The 24593-nt window shown below is 46.4% G+C and overlaps 1 protein-coding gene across 1 annotated transcript in view; it reads left to right on the top strand.

Annotated features, from left to right (window-relative positions):
* LOC119385613 (uncharacterized phosphotransferase YvkC) overlaps window positions 1-24593 on the top strand; it is a 156698-nt gene that overhangs the window by 104395 nt on the left and 27710 nt on the right. Inside the window, exons 25-30 of the mRNA XM_049414037.1 lie at window positions 1828-1912; window positions 6440-6525; window positions 13816-13878; window positions 15708-15800; window positions 17618-17677; window positions 19046-19137. Of these exons, the coding sequence (XP_049269994.1) occupies window positions 1828-1912; window positions 6440-6525; window positions 13816-13878; window positions 15708-15800; window positions 17618-17677; window positions 19046-19137 (479 nt within the window). The remainder of the gene's footprint in view (window positions 1-1827; window positions 1913-6439; window positions 6526-13815; window positions 13879-15707; window positions 15801-17617; window positions 17678-19045; window positions 19138-24593) is intronic.

The raw sequence follows: 24593 nt of genomic DNA, 5'->3' as shown, positions 1-24593 counted from the left end.
GCAGTTCCGGTCTAACCTAGGAGAACGGTCGCGCTTCGTGCGCGCTTTACGCGATCAGTTTTGGTTTTGCCCTTGACGTTCGATGAAGGATATCTCGAACTACGTGCAGCGGGGTGATTTGTAAAAAAATAGGTATGCCATAAATTCGCACGCACTACAACTTTGTAATATAAACACCTGCCCTCAAGTCAATCATTAAGAAGTTAATTAACGAGTTTTTGTTAATTAGTGGCAACAGTGACATTTTAACTGGGGCAAAGTCTTTTCGCCTCGACGTGGAGTGCGTGTGCGAAAACGACAAGAGCCTTACTGTTGTAGGATTTTTATAAAAAATCTTTATTGTCTCAAAAAAAAAGAACTCAAGAAAAGGATCGAGATGGTACAGAGGCGGGCAGTGCGGTTCATATTTAACAAATATAACAGAACAGATTCACCGTTATCTCTTATGCTGGCAAATAAGATTCCAACCTTAGAGCAGCGCAGGAAAATATCAATACTTAAATTTTTATTCTTGCTTTATCACAACAGACTGAATCGATTTTTTCAGCTCAATTTTCACTGTATTTTTATTTTTCAGTGTATACTTGGAGTGTTCTTTTTATCGCTCGCTCTTTTTTGCATCCTTCATTCTGTAACTTTGTCTTAACAATTTGATTTATATGTTACCAATCTTCTTGCACCCGGCCTTGTTAATAGTAGTATGTTTTATATTGTTTACTATTCTCAGTGTATATTACCAATGTTCTTATTTACAAGTTTGTTCGTATAATTGTCTCAAAACCCCCTATGTAATGCCCGAATGGGCCTTTAGGGTATATGAATAAAAAAAATGTGAATGCGCGTGCATTTATTCAGCCATCTTTGTCACGCACGTCGAGTAATCGAAATGCACATAACGTACTTTCTTATCAAACGCGCACTAATCTTTTCAAGTACTCTTTCTTTTTCCACGAACCATTTCTGATTGAAATTCACTGCCTGAAAATATTGCTTCTTTAGAATCTACAAGTGCGCCTAGTGGTTACGGCGCTCGACTGCTGACCCGAAGGTCGCGGGATCGAATCCCGGCCGCGGCGGCTGCATTTTCGATGGAGGCGAAAATGTTTGAGGCCCGTGTACCTAGATTTAGGTGCACGTTAAAGAACCCCAGGTGGTCGAAATTTCCGGAGCCCTCCACTACGGCGTCTCTCATAATCATATCTTGGTTTTGGGACGTTAAACCCCAGATATTATTATTATTAGAATCTACAAGTGCATTTGAAAGTGCGCTACTTACTGATTTAGAAATGCAGTAAACCACTGAATGTTCATGTGACTTTTCTTCTTTTCTTTTCGCTTTCGCTTTTGTATTGCGTCATTTTTTCACTACGTGTTTTATTGATGCAGTGTTACTTCATAATTTGCAAATACTGCATTTACGCACCCGACGTATTTCGAGAAGAGTTCTTTTTTGTTTACTTTTTTTCTACGATTGCCTGCTGCTATATGTTTTGCCCTCGATAATGGGAGTAATAATTTTTGAAGGGAGGGGTGGGGTTGCTTTTTTGTTATCTTATAGTATGCGTCACTCTCCTATGAACTGTATTATTTTGTTATCTTAACAGGCTGCGCTGGTTTCTTGTAATACTTTTAGATATGCCGACGGGTTTGCTTTGTTTCCCTTTTCTGTGAGCTTGTGTACCTTACGGCTCCATTCGTGCTTGTAAATTTGCAACTATATAGTTTCCCACCTGCATGGTCCTTCGTGACCGCAGTACACTGTAAATAAATATAAATCTCACAGAAACGACTGCATTGAACGTCACCCTTTATTGACGAACATTACAGCCTGCAATTTTCCTGATGAAGAAGGCGATCGCGTCGTCCTTCTACAACGCCATCATACTTCAAATACTTGGCGCTGCCAAACGAGGTAAGAATATGCGGCAATTATGTATAAAGTAGCGCCGCGTTGCGGAAAAAAATTTATCGAACTTAATAGTAGGGTGTTACTACGTGTGAGACTATTATCTATAGTAATGATTGTTTTCAGTCATCAATGAAGGAAAGAAGATTGCTTTTAAGGGCTCGTCATTCTTTGTTAGACACAATAATAATAAGAAGTAACAGACAATAATTCCAAGGAATTATTGTCTGTTAGTCTAACAGACAATAATGCCAAGGCATTATTGTCTGTTAGTTCTTATCAATACTTTCAGTCATGAAAACACTTTTAGTGCAGAAATAGTCTTTGACAACCTTTTTGAAAATGTCATGCATTTGTCACGTCACCGCAGACAATGAAGAATTGTAGGGCCTACGTCTCTAGATATACCAAATGACAGCATATCGGCTTTTCTGTGACCCGGACACGGTAAAGTCTTGTCGGTGACGCCAAGTTTTGGCGTATATATAACAAGATACCAGAGAGTCATATATCGAAATAAATAACAATATTTTAATTAGCTGCTGCCTTAAAGAATGCGCTGCTACAAAGTAATTAAAATGCAGCATTTGTTTTTTCAATTAGCGCGAGCAACCACGCAAGCAATCAAAGAACCAAAAGCAGTATCATGTCTATGTTGTTGCGAAATAACTCGTTCCCCAGACGTGTAGGAGAGACGTCCGTTTACTGCCAATACTACGGGCGAACTGCTGCAGTGCCCACGTGCATCGCCCTCGATACCACCTCCGTTTCCCCTTCTTCGACAGTCTGTCACGCTCCAGGTTGCTCCGTTCCGCGCTATTTTTCTACAAATGCCATGGGTGAACAAAATACTTTCCCGCGAATTCAACATAATTCGGTGAAATAAAACTATTGACTTCCATCTTCGCGAAGCCACCTTGCATGGTGTACCGAAGAAAAAAAAACCCTGAAGAATTTTATTGCCAGAGCTATAACGAACCCTGCTAAAATTGAGCTAGTCCTTGCGGAATGTTTTTTTAAAGACGAGAGTCTTTCTTGGGGAACTTAAACGCAGAAATTTTGGTCTGTCTTTCTGTCTTTCTGTTTGTCGGCACGTCCCTCGATTCAGCCACTCGGCCAAAGTTGAACCACTTGCCCAAGGGCCAGCCATCGTGAACGGCTGACTAGGTTCATACTTGTGTACATTGTTGATCAAAAAGCAAACATTACGCATATCTGAGGCGCAACATCACTAGGTAAGTATTAGGTGGTGTGTTCCTTTAATAGAAAATACATAGATACGTAATTCTAGAGACCCTAGTTTCTTAAGCTGCGCTGAAAATGCGACTGCGCCGAAACTTGGCTTCCTCCGTGCCCTCTGCACGAGCTCATTGTTGTGTTTCGGTTTCGGTTCAGTATTGCACTGTACGAATGCCATGGGGCGCTGCTCTGGCATTCCTGCTTTACCCAGGCGACGTGAATATAAAAGAGTGTGTGGAGAGTACTCGTTGAGTGCGGACTTTTCTTCTGCTTCGGCGCTTCGCGCCAAACCGCGTGTTCGGGCTGGCTGGCGTCCGCGCTGGTCGCGTTGGTCACCGCCGGTCTTCGCCTGCTGCTGCGCCGGGACTACCAGCCCGCAACACAGCATTCACGTTTCCCGACGTATTGCCAGAAGGCGTTCATATCTCACGCAGCGCCTCTTCTATCGTCTTTAGACGACATTTGCAGCGAAGCACGCAGATACGCGGCCAATTTTTTTTTTCGCAGAATGTAAGGCCGCATGCATGAATTAAAAGCAAGCACTTTGGATTTCAATTCCAGAGTCATTGGAAACCTTAACTGGGAATACATGAACGTAGTCCTAATAAATATGCTACATATCAACTCTGTGGGCGAGCATACGTTGGCGAAACGAAGACGTCATTTAAGTTGCTCGAGGCGCGATGCATATTTCACTTACAAACTGGTATCGTTGACAGCCATCATCAATAAGGATCCCAGAAGACTTTCCTGCCTCGGAGAAGTAACCGAATAAAAGATGTGACGACATCGAAGCATAACTAGCGGACCAGGCTTATTTGTGGGGGTCATAGATTTAAAGAACCTTGTATTGTTGCCCTGATAATGTTACATTAATGTCATGATGAGTATTATTGTCCTTTTATGCCTCCAGAAATACCTACACTATTTTACCAGACTTGAGAATCATACCGAATAAAAAAATGCCCCTACCTCCCCGAAGGGAATCGTGAGGAAATGCGAATGCATTTCTTGCGCCGAGAGTACACGGCGTAGTAATTTTAATGGCGTAAATTAATGACGCCGTCAGACATTCGGCTTCACCGACTTCTGCCATCGCCTTGAGAGGCGCCCAGCCAGCGAACGGTCGAGAGTGAGGCGCGCGCTTCACTCCAGCGGACGATAGAGTGGGGCGCAGGAAGGAGAGAGAGCGAACGGCGAGAGAAGGAGCGGCGAAGCACTGCACCTACCCTCTCCTACACTCTCTCCACACACGCGGGAGTTCCGCCGAGCTCCCGCGATGCGAGCGCCCTCACACGCTAGAGCGCGCTCCTCCTCTCACCCTCACTCTCCGCTACTCCGCCCGCACCACCTGCTCTGGTTGCTAGGGGTGAGGATAAGCGCGCGCGCCCGCAGCTGTTGCTATGGGAGAGGGAGTGAGAGCGGAGAGATAACACCTGCCGGCGCGCAGACACCGACGCCTGACATAGCCCGACTCAGAAATGCATTCGCATTTAAAGGGGCCCTGCAACACTTTTCGAGCATGCTCAAAAAGCGCTGCCGATCGGTAGTCGAGGCTCCCGAGAACACGCGAGCCAAATATTATAGCGATGCGCACGGCCTGGAATTTACAATAAATTCTCAAAGTCAGCTGAAAATCGCTCCCTCTTCTCTCGACAAATGATGTATTAGTCCGCAAAATATGACGCGATTGTCGGCAGTTCCACCATTGGCTGATGTTATAATCACGATAACACCCTCATTACTACTTTCGTTGTTAATTTTGAGTTCAATAAGTAGATAATATGTATGTTTATATTCTGTTATCGCGTTAAAAACACCGAACAAACATTAATATTAGCACTTCCGGTCTCACCGACAGCTCGTCTGCTCGTAGTTGCGTGGTTCCGTTTTCTTCGCCATGCGCAGTGCCGAAAACGTGAATATTTCTGTGCTTTTGACCATCGCCGGTTGCCGTTGAGAGTGGCAGCCGTTCGAGTGTTGCCTCGTCAGCTGAGAACTGCATCGTCGGCACGTTCTCACGACCGACCGAGGCAGGGGCGCAGCGTGTCTCCGATAACAATGCTGGCGTCCGGTAATGGCGGCGCTTCGGGGTCGTCTGTACGAGGCGGTGTATCGGAGTATGGGCCAAAACCGATCTCAGCTGTCATTCGTTCCAAACGAGCGCGCAGGTTTGCTTCCATGGTTGGCAGAGCGATGAAAACACTACGGCGTTCGAGGTGCACACCCAACATTACCAAACCGACGCGCAGTTTTCAAGCACGCGCGATACACAGTGCGATCAGGTGCGATCGGCTCCGCTCGACGAGAACGACGCAAGCCGAGCGGAAGTGGCGGCACAGACCACGTGGTTGCGCCCAGACGTCAGAGAGAAAAAAATGAAGAAAAAAACTCCGCCGGCGCTCTTGGGCGGAGCCTCGCTCCTCTGCGTTCCCTCCCTCGACTCGCTGCCTAGCTTTCCGCGCGCTCGCGGCGTTGAGTTGAGGGAGAAAGCTGCGGAACGTGATCTCTATAATTTGGTAACACCACTTAGACTTGACAGATTGGAAAAATTTTTGCGGCATGACTCGTGAAGAGTCATACGTCAATAATGAGACTATTCCAATATAGCTAAGAAAGGCGTTGCAGGGCCCCTTTAAAAGGAAAAAATGCCCCTACCTCCCCGAAGGGAATCGTGAGGAAATGCGAATACATTTCTTGCGCCGAGAGAGGGTACCGTTGCCGTCAGACATTCGCCTTCACCGACTTCTGCCATCGCCTTGAGAGGCGCCCAGACAGCGAACGGTCGAGAGTGAGGCGCGAGCGGACGGGAGAGTGGGGCGCCAGCGTTCTCGGCTCGGCGTTGGCGTTTCACAGCGGCGTCTCGAGCACACACTTCCGGATGTTCTTCAGAGGCGCCCAGCCAGCGAACGGTCGAGAGTGAGGCGCGAGCGGCCGGGAGAGTGGGGCGCAGGGAGGAGAGAGAGCGAACGGCGAGAGAAGCAGCGGCGAATCACTGCACCTACCCTCTCCTACACTCTGTCGCACCACATGCTCCGGTTGCTAGGGGCGAGGATAAGCGCGTGCGCCCTCAGCTGTTGCTATGGGAGAGGGCGCCGCGGACAACGCCTGACATAGCCCGACTAAGAAATGCATTCGCATTTAAAAGAACACGAGGAAAAACAGCCCATGAAGGGGCTAAAGTAAAAAAGGTGTAGTAATCGCATTAGGTTCAACTATTATCCCGATGTTAGCCAAACATTTATATTTTTGAAAATTCTTTTCTTGATCCTGCGAAAATGGCCTTTCTTTCAGGGCTCAGTAGTGAAGTCTTCAGTGAGATGTCTAAAATATTGTCCGGTGTGGAAGTGGAAAGCGCCGACGTGCCTCGAATGATCCAGGTGAGCCTGTTCTGAACTCTGAACGCCAAAAGTTCTGAGACAATAATGTAACCACGCTTAGGCAAAATGGTCCGTATAAAATACCCAGAGGCTTCGTTAAACTTCAGCAGTTCCCCAAAAAAAGAAAAAAAAACTGTTGAAGGTATCCGGTAGTGTTCAATTGGTGAGTCCGTACGTTCAATTAGGCACTTGAAGTAATTTCTGCACGCCACTGTACTAATGATACAGCGAACTAATGCTCTATCCTGCCAAGTACTACAACCTGAGAGGGGCCCGTAGAGCACGCGGCATAGGCTGTAGCCTATACCGGGGGCTGCTCTACGGGCCCCTGTCTCGTGGAAGGCGTTACGCGAGAGATGTGCCTCAACATAAGGTTGATCGAGCCCTCGTACAACGTACAATACCAACGAGGTTTATGTACTGCAAATGGGAGTGCACAACAGATGTGAAGAACTGCACATAGTCCATGTCGTTTGCGTTGTGATGTTCGATGCTCACGAAATTGCTTGATGATTAAAACTTCTGAAACAGTACAACGAATTATGACCCTCTCTAAGGTGACGAACTCCAGCTTACTTTTGACCAACTGGGGCTCTTTAACGCGTGCCTAAGCCTAGGCATACGGGTGTTCTTCCATTTCTCCTGCATCGTAATGCAGCCGCCGTGGCTTCAAATCGAACATGTGCCTTCGTGCTCAGTAGCGTAACAATTTAACCGCTGTAAAACCACGGTACATGCGCCTTAAAATGCAATGACGGTACCAGCACACCGTCGGCCCTACCAGAAAGCAAATCGCACATTTTATCGGTTCTTAGATTGCCTCAACGATTAAATTATACCGGTGGCGCACTTACAGCACCAGTTTTTGTCCAGCCTGAACATTTCAATCTTTACTTTACTTGTATCGCGCAATATTTTCCCGAACGACGGTCCTTATTAACACTGTAACCTTTTCTGTAATGTCCTGCCAAAGTGACTTCAGCTTGCCAGAGTGATAGAAGCGTTTTACGTTATTCGTCAGTTCGCAGTGTCTCCCCACGTAGGCCCATGCACAGCTGCTCTTACCTCGCCGTCTTTCCTTCGCTTTTCTTTTTCTCTCTATTTACTATACTCGGGGGGGGGGGGGGCAACTTTCTGTGACAATGAAGGGAAAGCTACAGACCCTCAATACACGTATCCTACCGCTAATGAATGTAGTCCCACAATTGCGTCCGTATTTTCTGCATGAGATATGCAAAATACTCCATTTTTTACGTGTAGCTTTTATTGCGATAGCAATTATATGGACAGTCTCGGCTGGATTTTGCCGTCGCCGTCGCCGTCATGCACCGTATATGTATAAGTATGTATATATATATAAAAGCCCCAAAGAAAAATAATTCAGAAAAATGCTTCCGAAGCGCGGAATCGAACCAGGGACCTCTTGTTCCGCAGCGAGTGGCGCTATCCACTACGCCACGAAACGCAGATCCTCCACGTAGCTAACGGCGAGCGTTATATACATACCCTTTACCGCTGGACGGACTCAGAGACGGCAGGCGATAATAAGCGCTTCTTCATTACCAGCGAGATGGCGCTAGCAGCACGACGGGCGCATTGAAAAGTCGTCGTCGAGCTCGCTCGCTTCTTATATTTGCGCAGCGAAAACATTGCCCTTCCGTTGTCTGCTCGCGCGGTTTTCTCGCGGTGAGGGGAAGAGGAATGTTTCACGCTTTCACCGTGATGTCCGCGCTCATGTTACCGAGCGTACGAAAGTCACTCGAGCTGAAGGGGCGCCGCTAAACGAACAAACAGAAGATGAGCGCGAACTATCAAGTGTCACAGCTCGACAGTTGAAGCACGCTAGTTTCCTTCGCTGCTTCGGCCGCCTTTGCAACAGGAACGCTGTTCAAACTGAGAGTATCCATTGGCGAGCCTCACTTCGTATAGCATTAATTTCTTGCTATCGCATTCATTGCTTCGCCCTTGCGGCGAAACTGTGACTTTTTGAGACGGAACGCAGCGCACACAAGCGAGATATTTGTATTTCTTTTACTTTATACGTTGTCACCTTGCGTCTTTGCGTGCGTGAAAAAGTCGTGCCTTTTACCCGTACCTTAGACGCTAAGCAGCGTTTGCGTCGAAATGCAACGCTAGCCATCACTTTCCACAGCGTTACGAGACGCGCGCCGAACCGGACTACTTCGCGTAGCAGTACATGTGCAGATGCTCCGCCCCCGTAGCTTTCCCTTCATTGCCACAGAAAGTTGTCCCCGAGTATAGGTCTTGCATCACATGGGGCCTTATAAACTTGTCGCCTGATATTTTCTTGTGTTTATATTGCCGTTGGGCTACCGGTGGTCATGTGTTTTCGCACAAACTTCCGCTTCAACATAACACCCGAGGAACCACATGCAAATAGGTTAGACGCAAGCACGCCACAAAAGACGCAGTAGCCCACCCGTAAGGGCGAGCTACTCTGACATTTCCTCCGCCTGATGTTGTTGGTGAAGCTGGTGGCATGGCTTGGTGCGCAGGAGTTACAGCAGTGGCTCATAGAACTGCGTACGTCTGCTCTGCGCTGAGGAACACCTCTTTAGCTCACAGCCTCTCAAACTGCATAGGAAATAAAAAGGCAGAAAGCTGAGCTGGTTGGTAGGGATTGACGTTCAAAGAAGGGGCGCGCAAACACGGACACAAAGGGAGAAGTCAGGAAAACACAAACACCGACTAACTACTGAAAAGGCGCAGAGCAGCGGAAAAGAAGATAGACAAAACAACTTGTCTGCGCATGCCCAGGCAAGAGATACCTATCAATCCGGCACACGTGAGGGTCTACGTGAGAGATAACCATTGAGACATTTGATTTCTTCTTTATGCGAGTTAATAGATGCTTGGCTCACGCATGCGCTACCACTATTATTCATTCCTGCGCCTGTATGAAACTATGCAATAATCGAATTTTGCGGGTATTATAGCGATAGCAATTATATGGACACTGACACTGTCGGCGGGTTGTTGCCGTCGCCGTTCTTCCACACAGACACACACACACGCGCACACACACACACACACATATATATATATATATATATATATATATATATATACATATATATATATATATATATATACATATATATATATATATATATATATATATATATATATATATATATATATATAGGCCGTGCCACGGTCGAAACGTAAATGAGTAAAAATATGCAATTTTCGTGTGCTCCCTCATTTCTTCAATTCAACTATATATATATATATATATATATATATATATATATATATATATATATATATATATATATATATATATACATACATATAAGGCTTAAATGCGGTAGAGTAACTTCGTTTGCCGCAGGGTTATAAGTATAAGACTATATGCGCCTTCATAAAAAATAACGGTTCATTTTGTCGACGTTTCGATCGGAGACCGATCTTCATCAAGACGAAATTTACCAGACTTCGATGCTCTTTTATATCATCGTCCTCCAAGCCGAGAGAGAGGGGAAAAAAGTAAAAAAGTTTAAGAAAAATAGAAAAAAGAGAGAGAGAAGTAAGAAAAAGGAAAAAGAGCGAACAAGCTTCGACATACGAACACGTGTTTCCTGAGGGGGAAAAAAAAGAGAGAAGTAAGAATCCTGAGGAAAAAAATCGCGAACAACACGTGCACATATTTTGACATAGGAACAAAACGTGTTTCCTGAGAACACCACGTCCTGAGGACAACACGTGTTCTCTCTCGGCTCGGAGGACGATGATATAGAAGATATATATATATATATATATATATATATATATATATATATATATATATATATATATATATATATATATATATATATAAAACACCCACAAATAAGCATAATTCAGAAAACATTTTCCGAACCGTGCGACTGGGGATTCGCACCTGCCCTCGCTACGCAGCGCGCTGCGTTAGACAACTGCGCCACGCATTAGAAATTCTCCAGCATACTAACGGCGAGCGATTCATATACACCAGTTACCACTCGTGGTACGCAGAGGTCGGATGTGCTTCCGCGTGTTCATTATCGTTCGCGAGATGGCGCGAAGGGCGCGCTGGTAGTAGGGCACACTAGCTGGTAGCTGCGTTGGGTAGGCGGCTCTTGCGTTCAGAGGAGCAGCAGCGTTTGAGAATCAAGTTCGATCAAACGCAGGCGGCGTTGGGTCAAACGCACGGCACGCCACCCTTGGCGAAATTAAAATTACAAGAGACGCGGGCCATGTTGCGTCGTTGCCCGCGCTGCGTTTGCGTCGCTCCGCTGGCGACCCACGCTAGTTTTCGGTTTTTGGATCTTGGGACAACGCGAGCGCAACAGTCCAAGAGTGCCTTGGGTTCTGTGCATGTGCCCTGGCGGCTCGCAAACTACATGGGTCCCCTAGCTCCTTGGGTTCCCAATTCTAAAACGCGTGGTGGCCCGCGCACGCGCGCTTCTCTCTTGAGGGGGGGGGGGTGTACGTTTTGCGCGTGCACCGCGAAGTTTGCGTCGAAGCTATATTAACAGGTGTCGGTGGCACTGACAGGCTAATATGGTTTCTATGTATATGTGTTGTCTACCATTTCTTGATTACTTGAGAACTCGAGCGAAAAAATTGACCGCATCTCCACTAGTGTGAATCATGACGAGTGGCGAAGCACTAGTACTCTACCGGTATGTCACCGTGCGACAGCCGCGCGTTGCCACTGCGAATGTAAATTGAGTGACATAAAGTGTATATATATAAAAATGTATTTATTTGGTTCCTCTTTAATGCTCTTCTATTTTAATCCTCTTGTTATAGTTCGTATATTGCCTTGAGTTCTGGATTCCGTTTTCCCTTCATTATTACTACTTTGTGACCTGTGAAATGGGGAGCCAATGGTTCTTCGAGTGTATCTAATCTTAAGTTGGCAAAGACAAGGTCTATGCGTGTTCCTCGAGTGGTTGTTGATTGTTTCCAGTCATATGAAATAAATGGTAGAGCGTATCGAGACATCATATACTGCATAATCGAGTCGCTTTCCATAATGTCTACGTTGAAGTCGCCGACTAGTATCATGGGTTTGTGCTTGTACTTTGTTTCGTAATCGTAATCGCAACATACGCACATATATTTCGCCTTTGAGGAGGAAATGCCGCGGGGGTCTAAAGTTGTCTCCGACTCAAGCTCTTACGAAAGCATTTCTTCAGGGTTTATCGTTGAAGACAAACTGCCAGGCACGACACCTTCCACATCCCACTGTGCACATCCTTCAGAATTTTGATAGCCAGATTTGTTGATTTCGGGAACACAGTGCCTTTAATTATTATTCGATTTCATTTTATTAAGATATTTCAGGAGTGTTTTGAGTGCTGCATATGGTTTTTATCTGAGACTTTATAATCGCAATCGTAATCGCAACATACATAAATATGTTTCGACTATAGCAACGGTTTTCTATATACCGTGACAGCGGAGAGTGAGACTCGACGACAAAGCTAGGTCCTAAGGTGCTTCGCCCCTAAAACTGATGTACTCCAATATCGTGTGCACAAATGTGTTAATATTGCGATATCCTATGCGGTATCAGTGCAAGTTAAACAAGGCCAGAGGGTACAAGGTTCCGGAGCCCTCCAATACGGCGTCTTTTAGCATGTAAAACCCCGGATATTACAGCGAAAGCTGTCATGAGATCACAACAACAGCCACTTTTTGTGGCGTAGTTGTCTGCCACCTGCACCGCTGGTGTCTGCAACCTCTATCGCGCGTGATGAAAAAGAAACAAATAAACAAACTAGGATTCGAGAGGGATTGTAACCCAGGCGTGGCAGTCGCGTATTCTTCCACGGACCCGTGAAGGTTTATCTTGTTGTCTTTGTCGCCTGACATTAGTACATAACACTGAAAAATATGCAATGATAATAAGATTATACGAAGCAGACTGTACATTTGGCGGATGCGTAATCAGCCAGCATCGGGCTGGCTTCGTCTAACTTGAGATTCACGCGAAGCCACCAGCAGCTCGACTCTTGAGAGCCACTCGAGTGGTTCCGCAGGTGCTTTATGGATTTCGACGAACCAATGCATGTTCCCCCGAAAATACATTCGTGCCGGCAGTGCATCCTTATTACAGCGGTATCCCGCCATTCTAAAGCGTCAAATACAGTGGAGTCCCAGCAACATAAGTAAATAAAAAGGTACGCCATCCTCAGTCTTTCTGCTTAAGTACTGGATGCCATGCAAGTCTAGTCTGGTCAAAATAACTTTATTAGGTCCTGAGGAGGCGATGGCTCCCTACGGGGCCTCGTCAAGTCTAATGAAAAAAATTTCATTATGGTGCTTTACAATATGTCTCAAAAAGAAACCCCTTCCATATAGTGTAGAAAAAAAAATTACACCATTTCCCGCTAAAGGGGACCATGAGGCGATGCGAAGCCGGAGCACTTGCACGATCGCGTTCCGTTGGCGTTCGTTGGGCATGCTACCGACCTCGCGTCGTGGAACGCGAAGAGGGACGCTACGCGCGTCGTATCTTCCATCTAGCCTGGCCGTTAATTCTCACAGGGCGAGCGGGGAATGCGGTCGACAGGCGGGCGAGAGGGGGGCAGCGTAGGAGAGGAGGGAGAAGGGGAGGGAACGCGCATGCGCTCGAGCTCATCGCGGCGTTGCGCAGGAGAGAATTTCGGCATGCCTAGCCCGCGTTTCAGAGGAAGAGTGGAAAGGGGGAGGGGAGAGGGGGAAGGGAGAGGAAAAGTGGAGAGGGGAAGGGGAGAGGGATTGTGGAGAGGGGAGGGGGAGAGGGTGTGTGGAGAGGAGGTGTGTTGAGAGGGTATGCGCATGCGCAGTAAGGGTGGTCACGCCGCACACCACCACCACCACCGGATTGAGCTCCGCCTTAAGATACTTCGCATCTAAAACATGATCTAATGTCTCTTGTGGCTTGCAAATTCAACAGTGTGATCCCTACGGTAAAGATATTCCCTTTCCCTCCAAAACCTTTTAAACTGATAATGTTCCGGTGTGAAGATAAAAAAAGGACGCTTTTAATTCCTGGTCGGACCTGTATTTTCTTAATTCTCTTTAACACAACACTACATGGGCCTCTACTGCACAAGCTGCGTACGTATCAATTAGCTCAGGTGTTAACTTGAATGCAGAATTGCAAGTGGAACACATGGTTAGCTGCATGAAAAGAGGGGCAATTCGGAGGTTCTGAGTGTTGCCTTCGTTCGGCAGTGCACATAATAAAGGCAGATGATGACAAGTGTGGTAATAGTAATGATGATGCTCGTGATGATGACAATTTCGTTGCAGGAACTGGGTCGCGTGCTGAGAGAGTCTCCGGACAGGGAGAAATTCCTGAACATGACTACCGAGGTGAGTGTACGCGCATACTATGTTGCCTGTACTTTGTTAGTAGCGTAACTGGTTGTACTATGTGACGTTGCACCATTTTCGCACTAAGCGCGAACGTGTAACGCAGAGACAGAAAGAAAGCGTCGCCTCCTTCTCGTGCGTTATTGCTTCGTTCCGCGTTCACTGTTCGTGTTCCCTGCAAAAATGACCAGTGGATTAGATTCAACGAAGAAATTAAATACAATTGTTCCACTGCATTTGCAGATCTCGAGAAGCTGCAAGTACGAAATAATCTCTTTAGATATCCTACAGTTCCTAAGCTACGCCTGTAAGTACTTCCTCTGCATAACAGTACGCAATGATTTCATGAGAAGGGTACTTCATACAATATAAATGCATGCTGAAGCCGTGAGACCAGCGTGTTCCCTTGATAATACAGTTAATACTCGATGTAAAGAAACTAGATTTTACGAGTTTATCCGGTCTAACGAATAAATTTCCATTCCCCGGCAGGTACCCATAGGGTACGAATTAACGAAGCTTTCATGGCATTGAACTCGATTTAACGAAGTTTAATTGACAGGCGTGGATCTGTGGTAGAACACCTGCTTGCCTCACATAAGGCCTGGGTTCAATTCCCACGTGAAACGAAGTTTTATTTAGTTATTTATGTATATGCATCTACCTCGATTTTCGCTAACAACCAACAGACGCCGTCACCGACGCCGACACCAGAATTTTTGTGTAACGCGCACACGAGAGAAACCAACAATAATACGCTGCCAAAACTCAATCGTATGACAAAAAGAAAGTTGATATCCAATGTGCAATAGAACTTTACTGCTCACGTAATGTCATCTTCAAGTAATTCCGATATCAAACAGTCGACATACACAGAGTTCACAATAGTTTCCCGATGACATCAAATCTATTTAGATTTCTCTCTACGGCGACGCTACGTAGGTCTGCTAAAGCACATATCGGTTGGTGAAAGCATGTGACTTAGTTTAGAACAAGTCACAAACTCATTTGAATACTGGACGCTTTAATTATGGGTACCTTGCGTCAGCATACGCAGCCTTTTTATGCTCAGCTTTTAGTTTGTTTTTCTTTAGTGCTGCTTGCTGCACAGAATGGCATGGTATATGGCTCGTGCAGTAACTGAAGGCATATTAGCATCACCCGCATCCGCATTTATTTTGTAGCGTTAGCTACACTGGCCGAGGTGGAGCAGTTTCGTGTGGCAGTCCGAAAGCCGTGCTGCGCATGCGCGAGGAGCAGTGACGTCACACGGCGCACAGCTGGCGCACCGGAGCCGCCGCCGCCGCGCGCGACTCGCCGGTCTGCGCATTCCAGAGGAGTGACGTCATAGCCACGGCAGGCGCACTGGCGCTGGCGCGCACCCATCTGTGCGCCTCCGTTGCGCCGTGGCCGTCTGACGCGGCACCAGAGCCGCTTGATAGCGCCTGTCATTCTGCGCTCATGAGCAGACGTATCAGTGGGGGTATACATATAGCGGGGAGGAGGAGGAGGAAAAGAAAAACAAAAGGACAGGGAGGTTAGCCAGTTGTCAGACCGGTTGGCTGGCGTTTGCCAGTGTGGCATAGGCATGGAGAAGGAGATCGCAAATGTTGCTAAGCAGTCCAGAAGCTTGACGACAAGGAAAGCTAAGAATAATCAGCTGAACCTCAGCTAACGCTACGTATATCCTGGTATAGCCGAGCTAAGCCACTGCAATTTTGTCTATAATGCATGTTTTGTACATTCGGCGTTAAGTTGCGTGTCTTGCTTGTCCAGTACACAGCTGTTCCTAAATAATTCTCTTAATCTCAACTTCTTTCTTCGCGCAGGACGCATCAGAGTGGCTGTTAAAATCCGAGAACCAGTGCGGACGGAAATTCCGGGAGTTCTTGGAGAAACATGGCCATCGGTCTGTGAAGGAGGTATCGTGACGTTTCTCTCATATCATTGTAGCACTTAATCGTCAATAAAACATGGCCGGCAATTTTTAGTGTAGTATAGTGTTTCAGTTGTGTACATGGACGCACACAAAAGGAATGCTGCCCCCAACCGGCATGTTGGCAGGGAAGAGCTATTGCAGGGCTACTGCCCGAAAACAGCATATGCTTAAAGAGGTCCTCAACCACTTTTCCGAGCAATCATCTAATGACCTAATTGTCTCACAAACCGATCACCCGAAAAAAAAAATCAAATGCTTGAAGAACGTGTGGCGTCACGCGAATTTGTGGCACGCTTTAAGCACTTTCTCTCTTTTTTCGTCCCGACGTGCGCGCTGGAAACTACACAGGGAGCAATGACACGAGCAAAAGAAGCCACGCCAGCGCATGCCATGACCTTGAGCGCGAGTCATAAAACGCGATCGCTCTCCCCCGCTGTGCTTCTTCTGCGCATTGATGTTGCTACTGTGTAACTTTAGCACACTGTAGAGCGCGGCGCCGCGCGTGGCGAACCGCAGAGCAAGATACGCATCTGATCCAAACGCCGCTCCCTGTTTATGTCAGCTATCAGCCAATAGCAGTCATCTGCTGTTCGACAACGTACAGCTGCGCCCACCGGAGTGGGGGACCTCTGTATGAGGAGAGGGCATTTGAGAAAGTGGCAACTTTGCGCTCAGCTTGTAAACTGCATCTGCTGCGCGCGACTACAACATTTTTATTAGTTGTTCACAGCATTGTTTCCTGTTCGTAGAATGTATTCTTTTTTTTACCAAGCCTAAGGAGTGGTTTATGACATCTTTAACATATCGCAGAAATACTCCTTTTTCAGAGTATTTCGAAGGCTCCAGTGTAGATTGATAAGTGTATCACAGAGAGTACCTTGAGTAGACTATTCAATGTACAGTGTCACCATACCATTGTTGTCGTGCTCTTGTTCTATACCATCGTTGTCGTGTGATTAATATGCATACCCCTTCACAACTTTATGCCAAGCGAAGAGTATCGCCGTGAAGATATGTCTCCAGCTTTGTCGTGAGCTGTGTGAACTTCAAATGGTCGCCGAAAAAGAACAGTTTTAGCTATAGTAATAAAACTAAACATAACCTTGATTAGATGGTTTTTCTGACTGAGGGAGGTCCGCGTAGCTTAATGCTTTCGCAATCTTGAGGACGATGATGCAGTAAGGACGAATTTGGGTGGGAGCTGGCTCTTTTGGCGTCGCCGTGTTGCCACATTGTAGCTAGCAATACACCGTCTACTCACAACATTAAGTGCGGAAAATAGTGATAATGTGTGCACGCAACCCCAGAATGTACTAATGGCTTTGTGCTTTGAAGCGCATGGGCCTGCCAGTTTATTGTGTACTCAAGGGTGTCAGAAAAGATTGGGTTTCGCTCAAGCAAACTATAGTACTGTAGAATGACAGCGACGAAATTTACTGGCGTTTCGATCACGAATAGGCAGCGTTTGAGGCAGCATTACGCGGGGAATTGCATTCATAAATATTTTGCGGCCCTCAATATGAGCAACAGTTCGATCAAGAATGACGTGAGTCCAATAAATACCAAATTAATGACTGAAATTCATTCGTTACCTCTTAGTTAACACACTTATTTTCTAGTACTGTACTTTTCGAACAAGAGCTTGGTGCTGTAAAGAGGAAAGAAGGTGATAGTGCATGAGAAGTACTTACTTAACGGCATGACCACGGGAGTACCGTCTTGGTGACAATATTAGCATGTTCTCACCATTATATAATTAGACTAACGTGGTGACAACGTAATCTCTGTCTTGCTCTTTAGTTCGACGTCTACACCAAGCCATGGTCACTGGATCCTTCGTCTCTCGTCAAGTCCCTAAAAGTAAGTACGCTTTCACCGCCTGGAATGAACCTAAAGGAACACAGATATTAGTCGCACATCTGTAGCTGCACTTCAATAGGGGGAGAACCTGAACAGAGAGAGGTTTGTTGAAAGGCAGACTGGTAAGCATGTGCTGTAGTTTGCTCTGGCCTGTACACATTGGTAAGGGGACGGGGAAGAAGGGCAGCTATAACTAACGCGGGACAACTGTCACTTCATGGTCGTGCCATTAACAATGACTGACAATTTAGAGTACCATGTACTCTATTACGGGATTGTGGTAAGCCGTCTGAGGGTCTCCCAGCGAATGTTTAGAGGCCTAATACCAAGGAGGACAAAAAACATCCACGCATCTCCACGAAGTTAATCATGACGAGTGGGCGAAGCTCTGGGTACCGTATGGGTGAGTAACCGTACGTTACCCGAGCGTTGCCCCGTATAATGTAAATTGCGTGACATAAAGTGACATAAAGTTAGGTCCTAAGGTCCATAATGTCCACGTTGAAGTCGCCGGCTAGTATAAAGGGTGTGTGCTTGTAAGCGTTTTATATTGTTCCATCACAATCATTATTGATGTTCGTCTATTGTAAACCTTATTTCTTATTCACGTACACACATATTTGTTTCGACTATAGCAACGGTTTTCTATATACCCTGAAGGCCGACCGTGAGAGTAGATGACAGAGCTAGGTCCTAAGGTCCATAATGTGTACGTTGAAGTCACCGGCTACAATAAAGGGTCTATGCTTGTAGGTGTTTTATATTGCTTCGTCGCAATTATGATTTTAGTCTATTGTTAAACCTGCTGGTTCGATTTTACACGGTGCTGTGCCGTGAGCACGGGCAACGAACAACAACGGAGAAGCCTCGACCCTAAGGGGATTCGCCCCTAAAAAACGCGGGTGCTCGGAAGGCCTTTGAGCAGGAAGACTCTTTCCGAATAAGTTTGGCATAGCGAGGTGTGAGCTCAGAAAAAAATGCTTATTATTTTCATAAGCTATCCAGGCGGTCCAAGGGACAGGAGATCATGTCTTCGCTCGTGTTTTGTTCTTTGTTTTTTGTTTGTTTCTTTATAATTAGTAAGAAAGTTGGCTTTTCCTTCGCAACGACGTCCTTTAAATTGTCCATCGCGAAAATGCTTGAGGCCCGTGTACTTATAGTATTTAGGTGCACGTTAAAGAACCCCAAGAGGTCGAAATTTCCGGAGCCCTCCACTACGGCGTCTCTCATAATCGTATGGTGGTATTGGGACGTTAAACCCCAACAGTTATTATTATATTATCAAATTCTCCATCCCTTAGAAGTTAGAACATCCTTCGTGAATCAAAATGATTCGTTGCCTTGTTTGTCTTTATCGCCGCATTCTAGGCTGCAGCACGGGCAGCCCATGTCAGTGCAGAAACATCGGCTGCTACACAGAGACTTTCCACTACACCTCCCGGCATTTCAATCTTTCGAAGGTAAGCATAATGGTGTACTTTCTTATATGCAGGAAACAGTGCCATAAGAGAGGACGAAACAAAAGAACTCAGATTACAGTGCTAACAACCAAGCGTTTATTCTTTCAGGCAGCATATATATTATAACGCTTTATTTTGTTTGTTTGCTTTTTTTTAAGTGGTTGAGTATATATGCTGCCTGAAATATTAAACACTTGATTGTTAGTCAACGCAGTGGTCTGAGTTCTTTCATCTCGTTCTGTCTTATGGCGCTGTTTCCTACATATAACCATGAACGAACCAGCCCAAATCAAGGTGGTTTAAAAAACATTGCCTCCTTGGCCTAAATGCGTACCCTTCTGCTGCGTACTTCCCTGTGTTACTGTTCGGTTTTTAACCCTCAGGAGCACACAGGTGAGCTTAAATTCTATGCACAGTATTACGCCTCTCATAAGGCCACAATCAATGGAAGACTAGGAAATCTTTGTTCCTTGACTAGACACCCTCAAATGTGTGATATCTGAGCCTTTATTGGTATCGTGTTCAAAGCTCCTGAATAATAAGAAAAAAAATCGGGAGCCCTTGCCCAATCGGGGAAATGTGGGTGAGCGAAGCCTATGGCTTTCCTTTCTTTCTTTCTTTCTTTCTTTCTTTCTTTCTTTCTTTCTTTCTTTCTTTCTTTTTTTGTTTCTTTCTTTCTTTCTTTCACATTGCAAAATGCTCCCTCCTAAAGTAAAGCACGACCGGACTGGAGAGGCGTGCGGAACGCCCGTGCGCCTCTCCAGTCCGGCCCAGAGCCGTATATCCCAGCAGCGGCCGTCCCCGGAACGCTGTTGTCGGGCTGAACGGCATAGCGTCTTTCATGTCCTTTCGAGCGTTCTTCAGCCTGTAGAACGGCCCAATGAAAGGACCATCACACGATTATGGCAACGCGGTTTAGGAATTAAGTTTTCTCGAAGTCGGAATTTTCCGGAAATTTGCAATTCCTGATATCGACCTTACGCGTTGTCCAGCAGATCGCTTTTAGTCTCCTAACACAAAATATTTCAATGAAGTGCCCATAGCAAATGTACTACTTCACTATAATTTTTTCGGTCGTTCAGTTCGCATTGGGTAAGCATGGGCGCATGGCCTATTCTCACGGGAACACTACTTGTGAAAACATGGCTTTAACAACGAGGTGTGTTTGTGCCGTGGGGAAAGAATTGTCTTTTGTGTCACAAACCAGGAGCAGTAGAACGTGTTTTTATTGACTGTTAGGATGCTGTCTTTTATTGGGATGCCCTGCAAAGAACGCTGAAGACGGAGCTTCCAATTGACGCCTGCGGTATATGTTTCCTGCCTTTTCAAGGAAAGAATGTCCCGTATGACGTCGTTTATACTTCCAGGTGTTTATAGCATGTGGAGGTCAGGTATGGATATTCGAAACGTTGAACCCCAAGCACGATTGTTTAACACCTATTTTGTTGAAAACGCGAAACTCAGAGAACTGCTGGAGCACCAAGGGGCTGATGATGAACAGCTTTGTATATTAGATACCTTGAAACAGTTAAAAGTGTATAAGTATATGCAGTCAACAGCACAAATGCTGGCTGGTGATGTGTGGCACCACACATCACTACGCATGTGTGGTGATGTGTGGTGTATACATATATTTAGCATAGCAATGATAGAAAAAAATTTGCAGTGGCTTAGCTCCGCTATGCCAGGATATACGTAGCGTTAGCAAAGGTTCAGCTGATTACTCTTAGCTTTCCAGATTGTCTAAGATTATTAGCCTTCTTCTGTTCATTCTTCGTTCGCTGAACCGCTAATTGCCAGGCAACTACTTCGGGATCCGATTAGATAAGCTTCTCGGCTCTTCTGCGCCGTTGAGCAGCATTTGCGCTCTCCTTCTCCGTGGCGTTACCCACCTGCAAACGCCAGTCAGAGGCGCTATCAAGCGGCTCCAACACAGTGTCGGACGGCGACTGCACAGCGAAGGGGAATAGCTGCGCGCGCGCTGGCGCCAATACGTCTGCCGCGGCTACGACGCCACTCCTCCCGAACGCGCAGACAAGCAGCGGCGAGCCGCGCGCGGCGGTGGCGGAGAGTGCATGAGATGCCGGCTCCGGTGAGCCAGCTGTGTGACATCACTGATCCTCGCGCATGCGCAGCACGGCTCATGACGATCCACGCGAAATCGGCTCCCGGTGGATTTAAAGGCTTTATCGCGTTTAATGAGACGTGCGTCGGTGGCGTCGCAAACCAGCGACGCAAATGCATATCTACGCGGCAAAATAATCGATCTTGAACAGGCAAAATTGTCTGACATCAGAGAAAATACCAATCATAATGGGATGACGCATCTATACAAATTGTGTTTTTTGTTGTGAAAGCGATGACTGTGAGCGGAGCTTGGTTTATATTGCAATAGCGATTATACGGACACTCTCGGCGGGTTTTTGCCGTTGCCGTCGCCGTAATGTCCCGGGTATGCACAAGTATGTACATATAAATAAAAGCCAGAAGGAAAAATAAATCGGAAGAAAAAGAGTCCAAAGCGCCCCACCGCGATTCGAACGTGCGACACCTCACTCCGCAGCGCAGTGCGCTAGACAATTCGGCCACGCGCCATCCGTTCTTTGGAATACTGACAGCATGCTATTTATATAGCGTGTGCTGTATCACCCGCGAAATTGCCCGAAGGGCGCGCTTTTAAGCAGCGCTCCTAGATTTTGTTTCAGTTTGAAAACTGCCCTTGAGACGCGCACTAAAAGTGGCCTATTCCTCTAGCGACTCACGATGTGGAACGCCGGGTAAACAGAGTTATTGTATATGCTCCCTACGGGTGCTACCTAAAGGTAGTATACACAGTAACTCTAGGTAAACATAAGGTCCCTATATTTTTAAAGGTAGCGACAACTACACGCGCGCCCTCTCGAGGGGTCCAAGGAGCAGCGATAGCAGACGACGCACCGCTCGCTCCCGTGCATATTGCGGGCGCCTGAAACCGAATTCGGTGCTCTCTTGAACCGTTAAATTATTAATATTTGTGGCCCAAGATGCTCATCAGTTATCAAAGTACAGGGACAATAACTTTAACGAGCACGTTAAATATTGAAATAAAACGCGTGCGTTTCCGAGCAGGTTCCGAGCGGGTTCCCCACAGCAGATGTCATGTTTTTGCGTGTTTTGACATTCAGCGTAACTTGAAGAAGAGGTGGTGCTTGGGTGAGTTAGAAGTGCTTGTTTTCTAGTTCGAATAAAATAGGCAGGTAGTGGGCGCACTGCTACTTTCGGAAACTTCATCAGGCACCTAGCGCTCTTGTATTGCGTAGCGCAAAATACGCGCTATTATTGGTTTGACTGTGTTTGTCAGCGTTCGGAAGTCTTCCCACAGTTACACGGTATTTTTAACTAAGCTTATTTTGTTTATACTCTAAGAGGTTTACTTACGAGAAGAAGAAATATTCCACAAATGCAGTTGCACTGCATTTGAGGAATATCAGCAACTTGAGTGCCTTTCAAGATCTCGGAAATATAGCCTGCCCACTAGTGTCTCGCCTATTTTAATGTTTAACTGTTTTTAACAACGTGCATTTATCCAAAGCCATCACCCTTTTACTACCCCCGCTGCCTCCGTGTCCCGAAGATATAAAGGTACGTTGCAATGTTACCCAATGCAATTTCAAATAAATTTGGGGTATGTATACACGTACAGGCCCTAAAACCAGACTACAACCAGAAAATCTGAGTTAGGTGGCTTTTTGTAGAGATGCAAGAGAACAAAAGAGCAGTTATTGAAAAACTGGGTTTTGTCGCATGAATTCATAAGAAACTTTTTCTTTGGAAGTTTTGTTGTGAGCATTGATCCCCCCTCATTCGCTTGCAGGGTGGCTTCCGTTCCTTCTGCCTTGGAAAATTAGCAAAGATGCTTGGTGCGGCATATACGGTTTCAGTTTTTTCCTCCCAGTGTCTTGCACTATAATTTATTCGAACTTCTCAAAAGCATTGTGATCCTCTAGGGAAAACATTACGCGGAATGTGCGGCAAAACACGGCAAGGTGTGGCAAAAAACTAATCCCAAATGCTCATTTCCCTGTGAGCTTGTAGTTGTGATGCAGGTTCTTTTTCTCTTTACGACAGCTCTCTAAGACTTGAGCGTCGAAGAGCTTTATTAAGGACAAAGCCGTCGGTTTAACAGAAACCACACAAAACATTTAATAAACAAATAAAGCGTAACAACTATCTATCTACATAAAATTAAACATTTTACAAAAAGAGTCAATGCACACAATAAAACACTCCTAACGACAAGCTAAATGAAAGTTCAGAGACTCAAACTAAGCTTTACAGTTCATCGCGGACGAGCGGCGGAGCAGCGGAATAACTGGTGGTCAGTCTCACCATGTCGTTTATGCTGGCTGACCTTTGAGAAACCGGAACGTTGTGGCTGCCGCTTGTGGAGTGGACGCGGGCTGGCTGGCTGCGACGTGGAAAAGGTGGCTACTGGGCGACCCCTTGAGATGCCCGGAGGAGCAGGCCCAGGCACTGGGGTGCACAGCTCGGGCCCGTAGCCCAACTGCTGCTGCTTGCCTGTCGGACTCGAACTCCGCAGGCCTTGAGGTAGTGTTCGAGTACCATGGTTAAGGTCTCGTCGCACAGGAGCGAGGCGGCAGGATGCTCCGGCCGGTTGAAGCCCTGGAGGCTCGGGTCCGCAACCCGACTGCCCGTCTTCAGCGCCCGGTCCGGTGACAACCTTCTCTTCGCCACGTATCCTCGAACTCCCCCGGAACCCTCTGAGGCCAGGCTTTTTCTGCCCTCGGGCACACTTGTCCACTCCTCATTGGAGATTGCTGGATCTCGGTGTTGGCAAGTGATTGGCCACTGAAATGATCCGTGTTGTTTTCTTATTGGGCCACTTGCACGTCAAACGTTTGCGCCACGTGCTCTCGTGCTGGACGTTGTTTCGACGTCGTCGTCTTCGTTGGCCACCGTTTGCGCGCGCTAGTCTTCTTCTTTTCATGTTGCGCATTTTTCAAAGGCGCACAATTCGAACGCGCACTTCACTCATCACAGTGGTGTTGAAGCCCCCCCGGTGAGAAAAAAAAGGCAGCTTTATTGGGTTCCGAGCAATTTAATGTTAGAGATACGGGGTGTGACTCTGCATTGACTACTATGCACAAATATACGGCATAAAGAGCGTCAAAGGAATAATATCGTTGCTAAGATAATGCTCATGCGTATGCACGAACAAAAGCTCGCCGGCCAGCCGAAAGGCTGCTTGAAGTTTTAACCATGACAAAATCACTTAGTTCGCATAGCCAGGTGTTTTCTGTGGGCACAAATTTCTTGCGACTGATTTTGTTGGGCCTTCCTTCAGCATATGTTTTTGTTACCGCGAGGAACAAAAAAAAAAGCTTTTTTCTGTCCTCCGCGCGGGGAGGCAACCGAAGGCACAGAGACCCGACATACTATAGCACGTCACGCTCCAA

Source organism: Rhipicephalus sanguineus, chromosome 3, assembly GCF_013339695.2.
Source record: "Rhipicephalus sanguineus isolate Rsan-2018 chromosome 3, BIME_Rsan_1.4, whole genome shotgun sequence".
NCBI classification, from domain to species: domain Eukaryota; kingdom Metazoa; phylum Arthropoda; class Arachnida; order Ixodida; family Ixodidae; genus Rhipicephalus; species Rhipicephalus sanguineus.
Note: the sequence above shows the minus strand (reverse complement) of the source record. Positions and strands in the feature narration are given on the sequence as shown.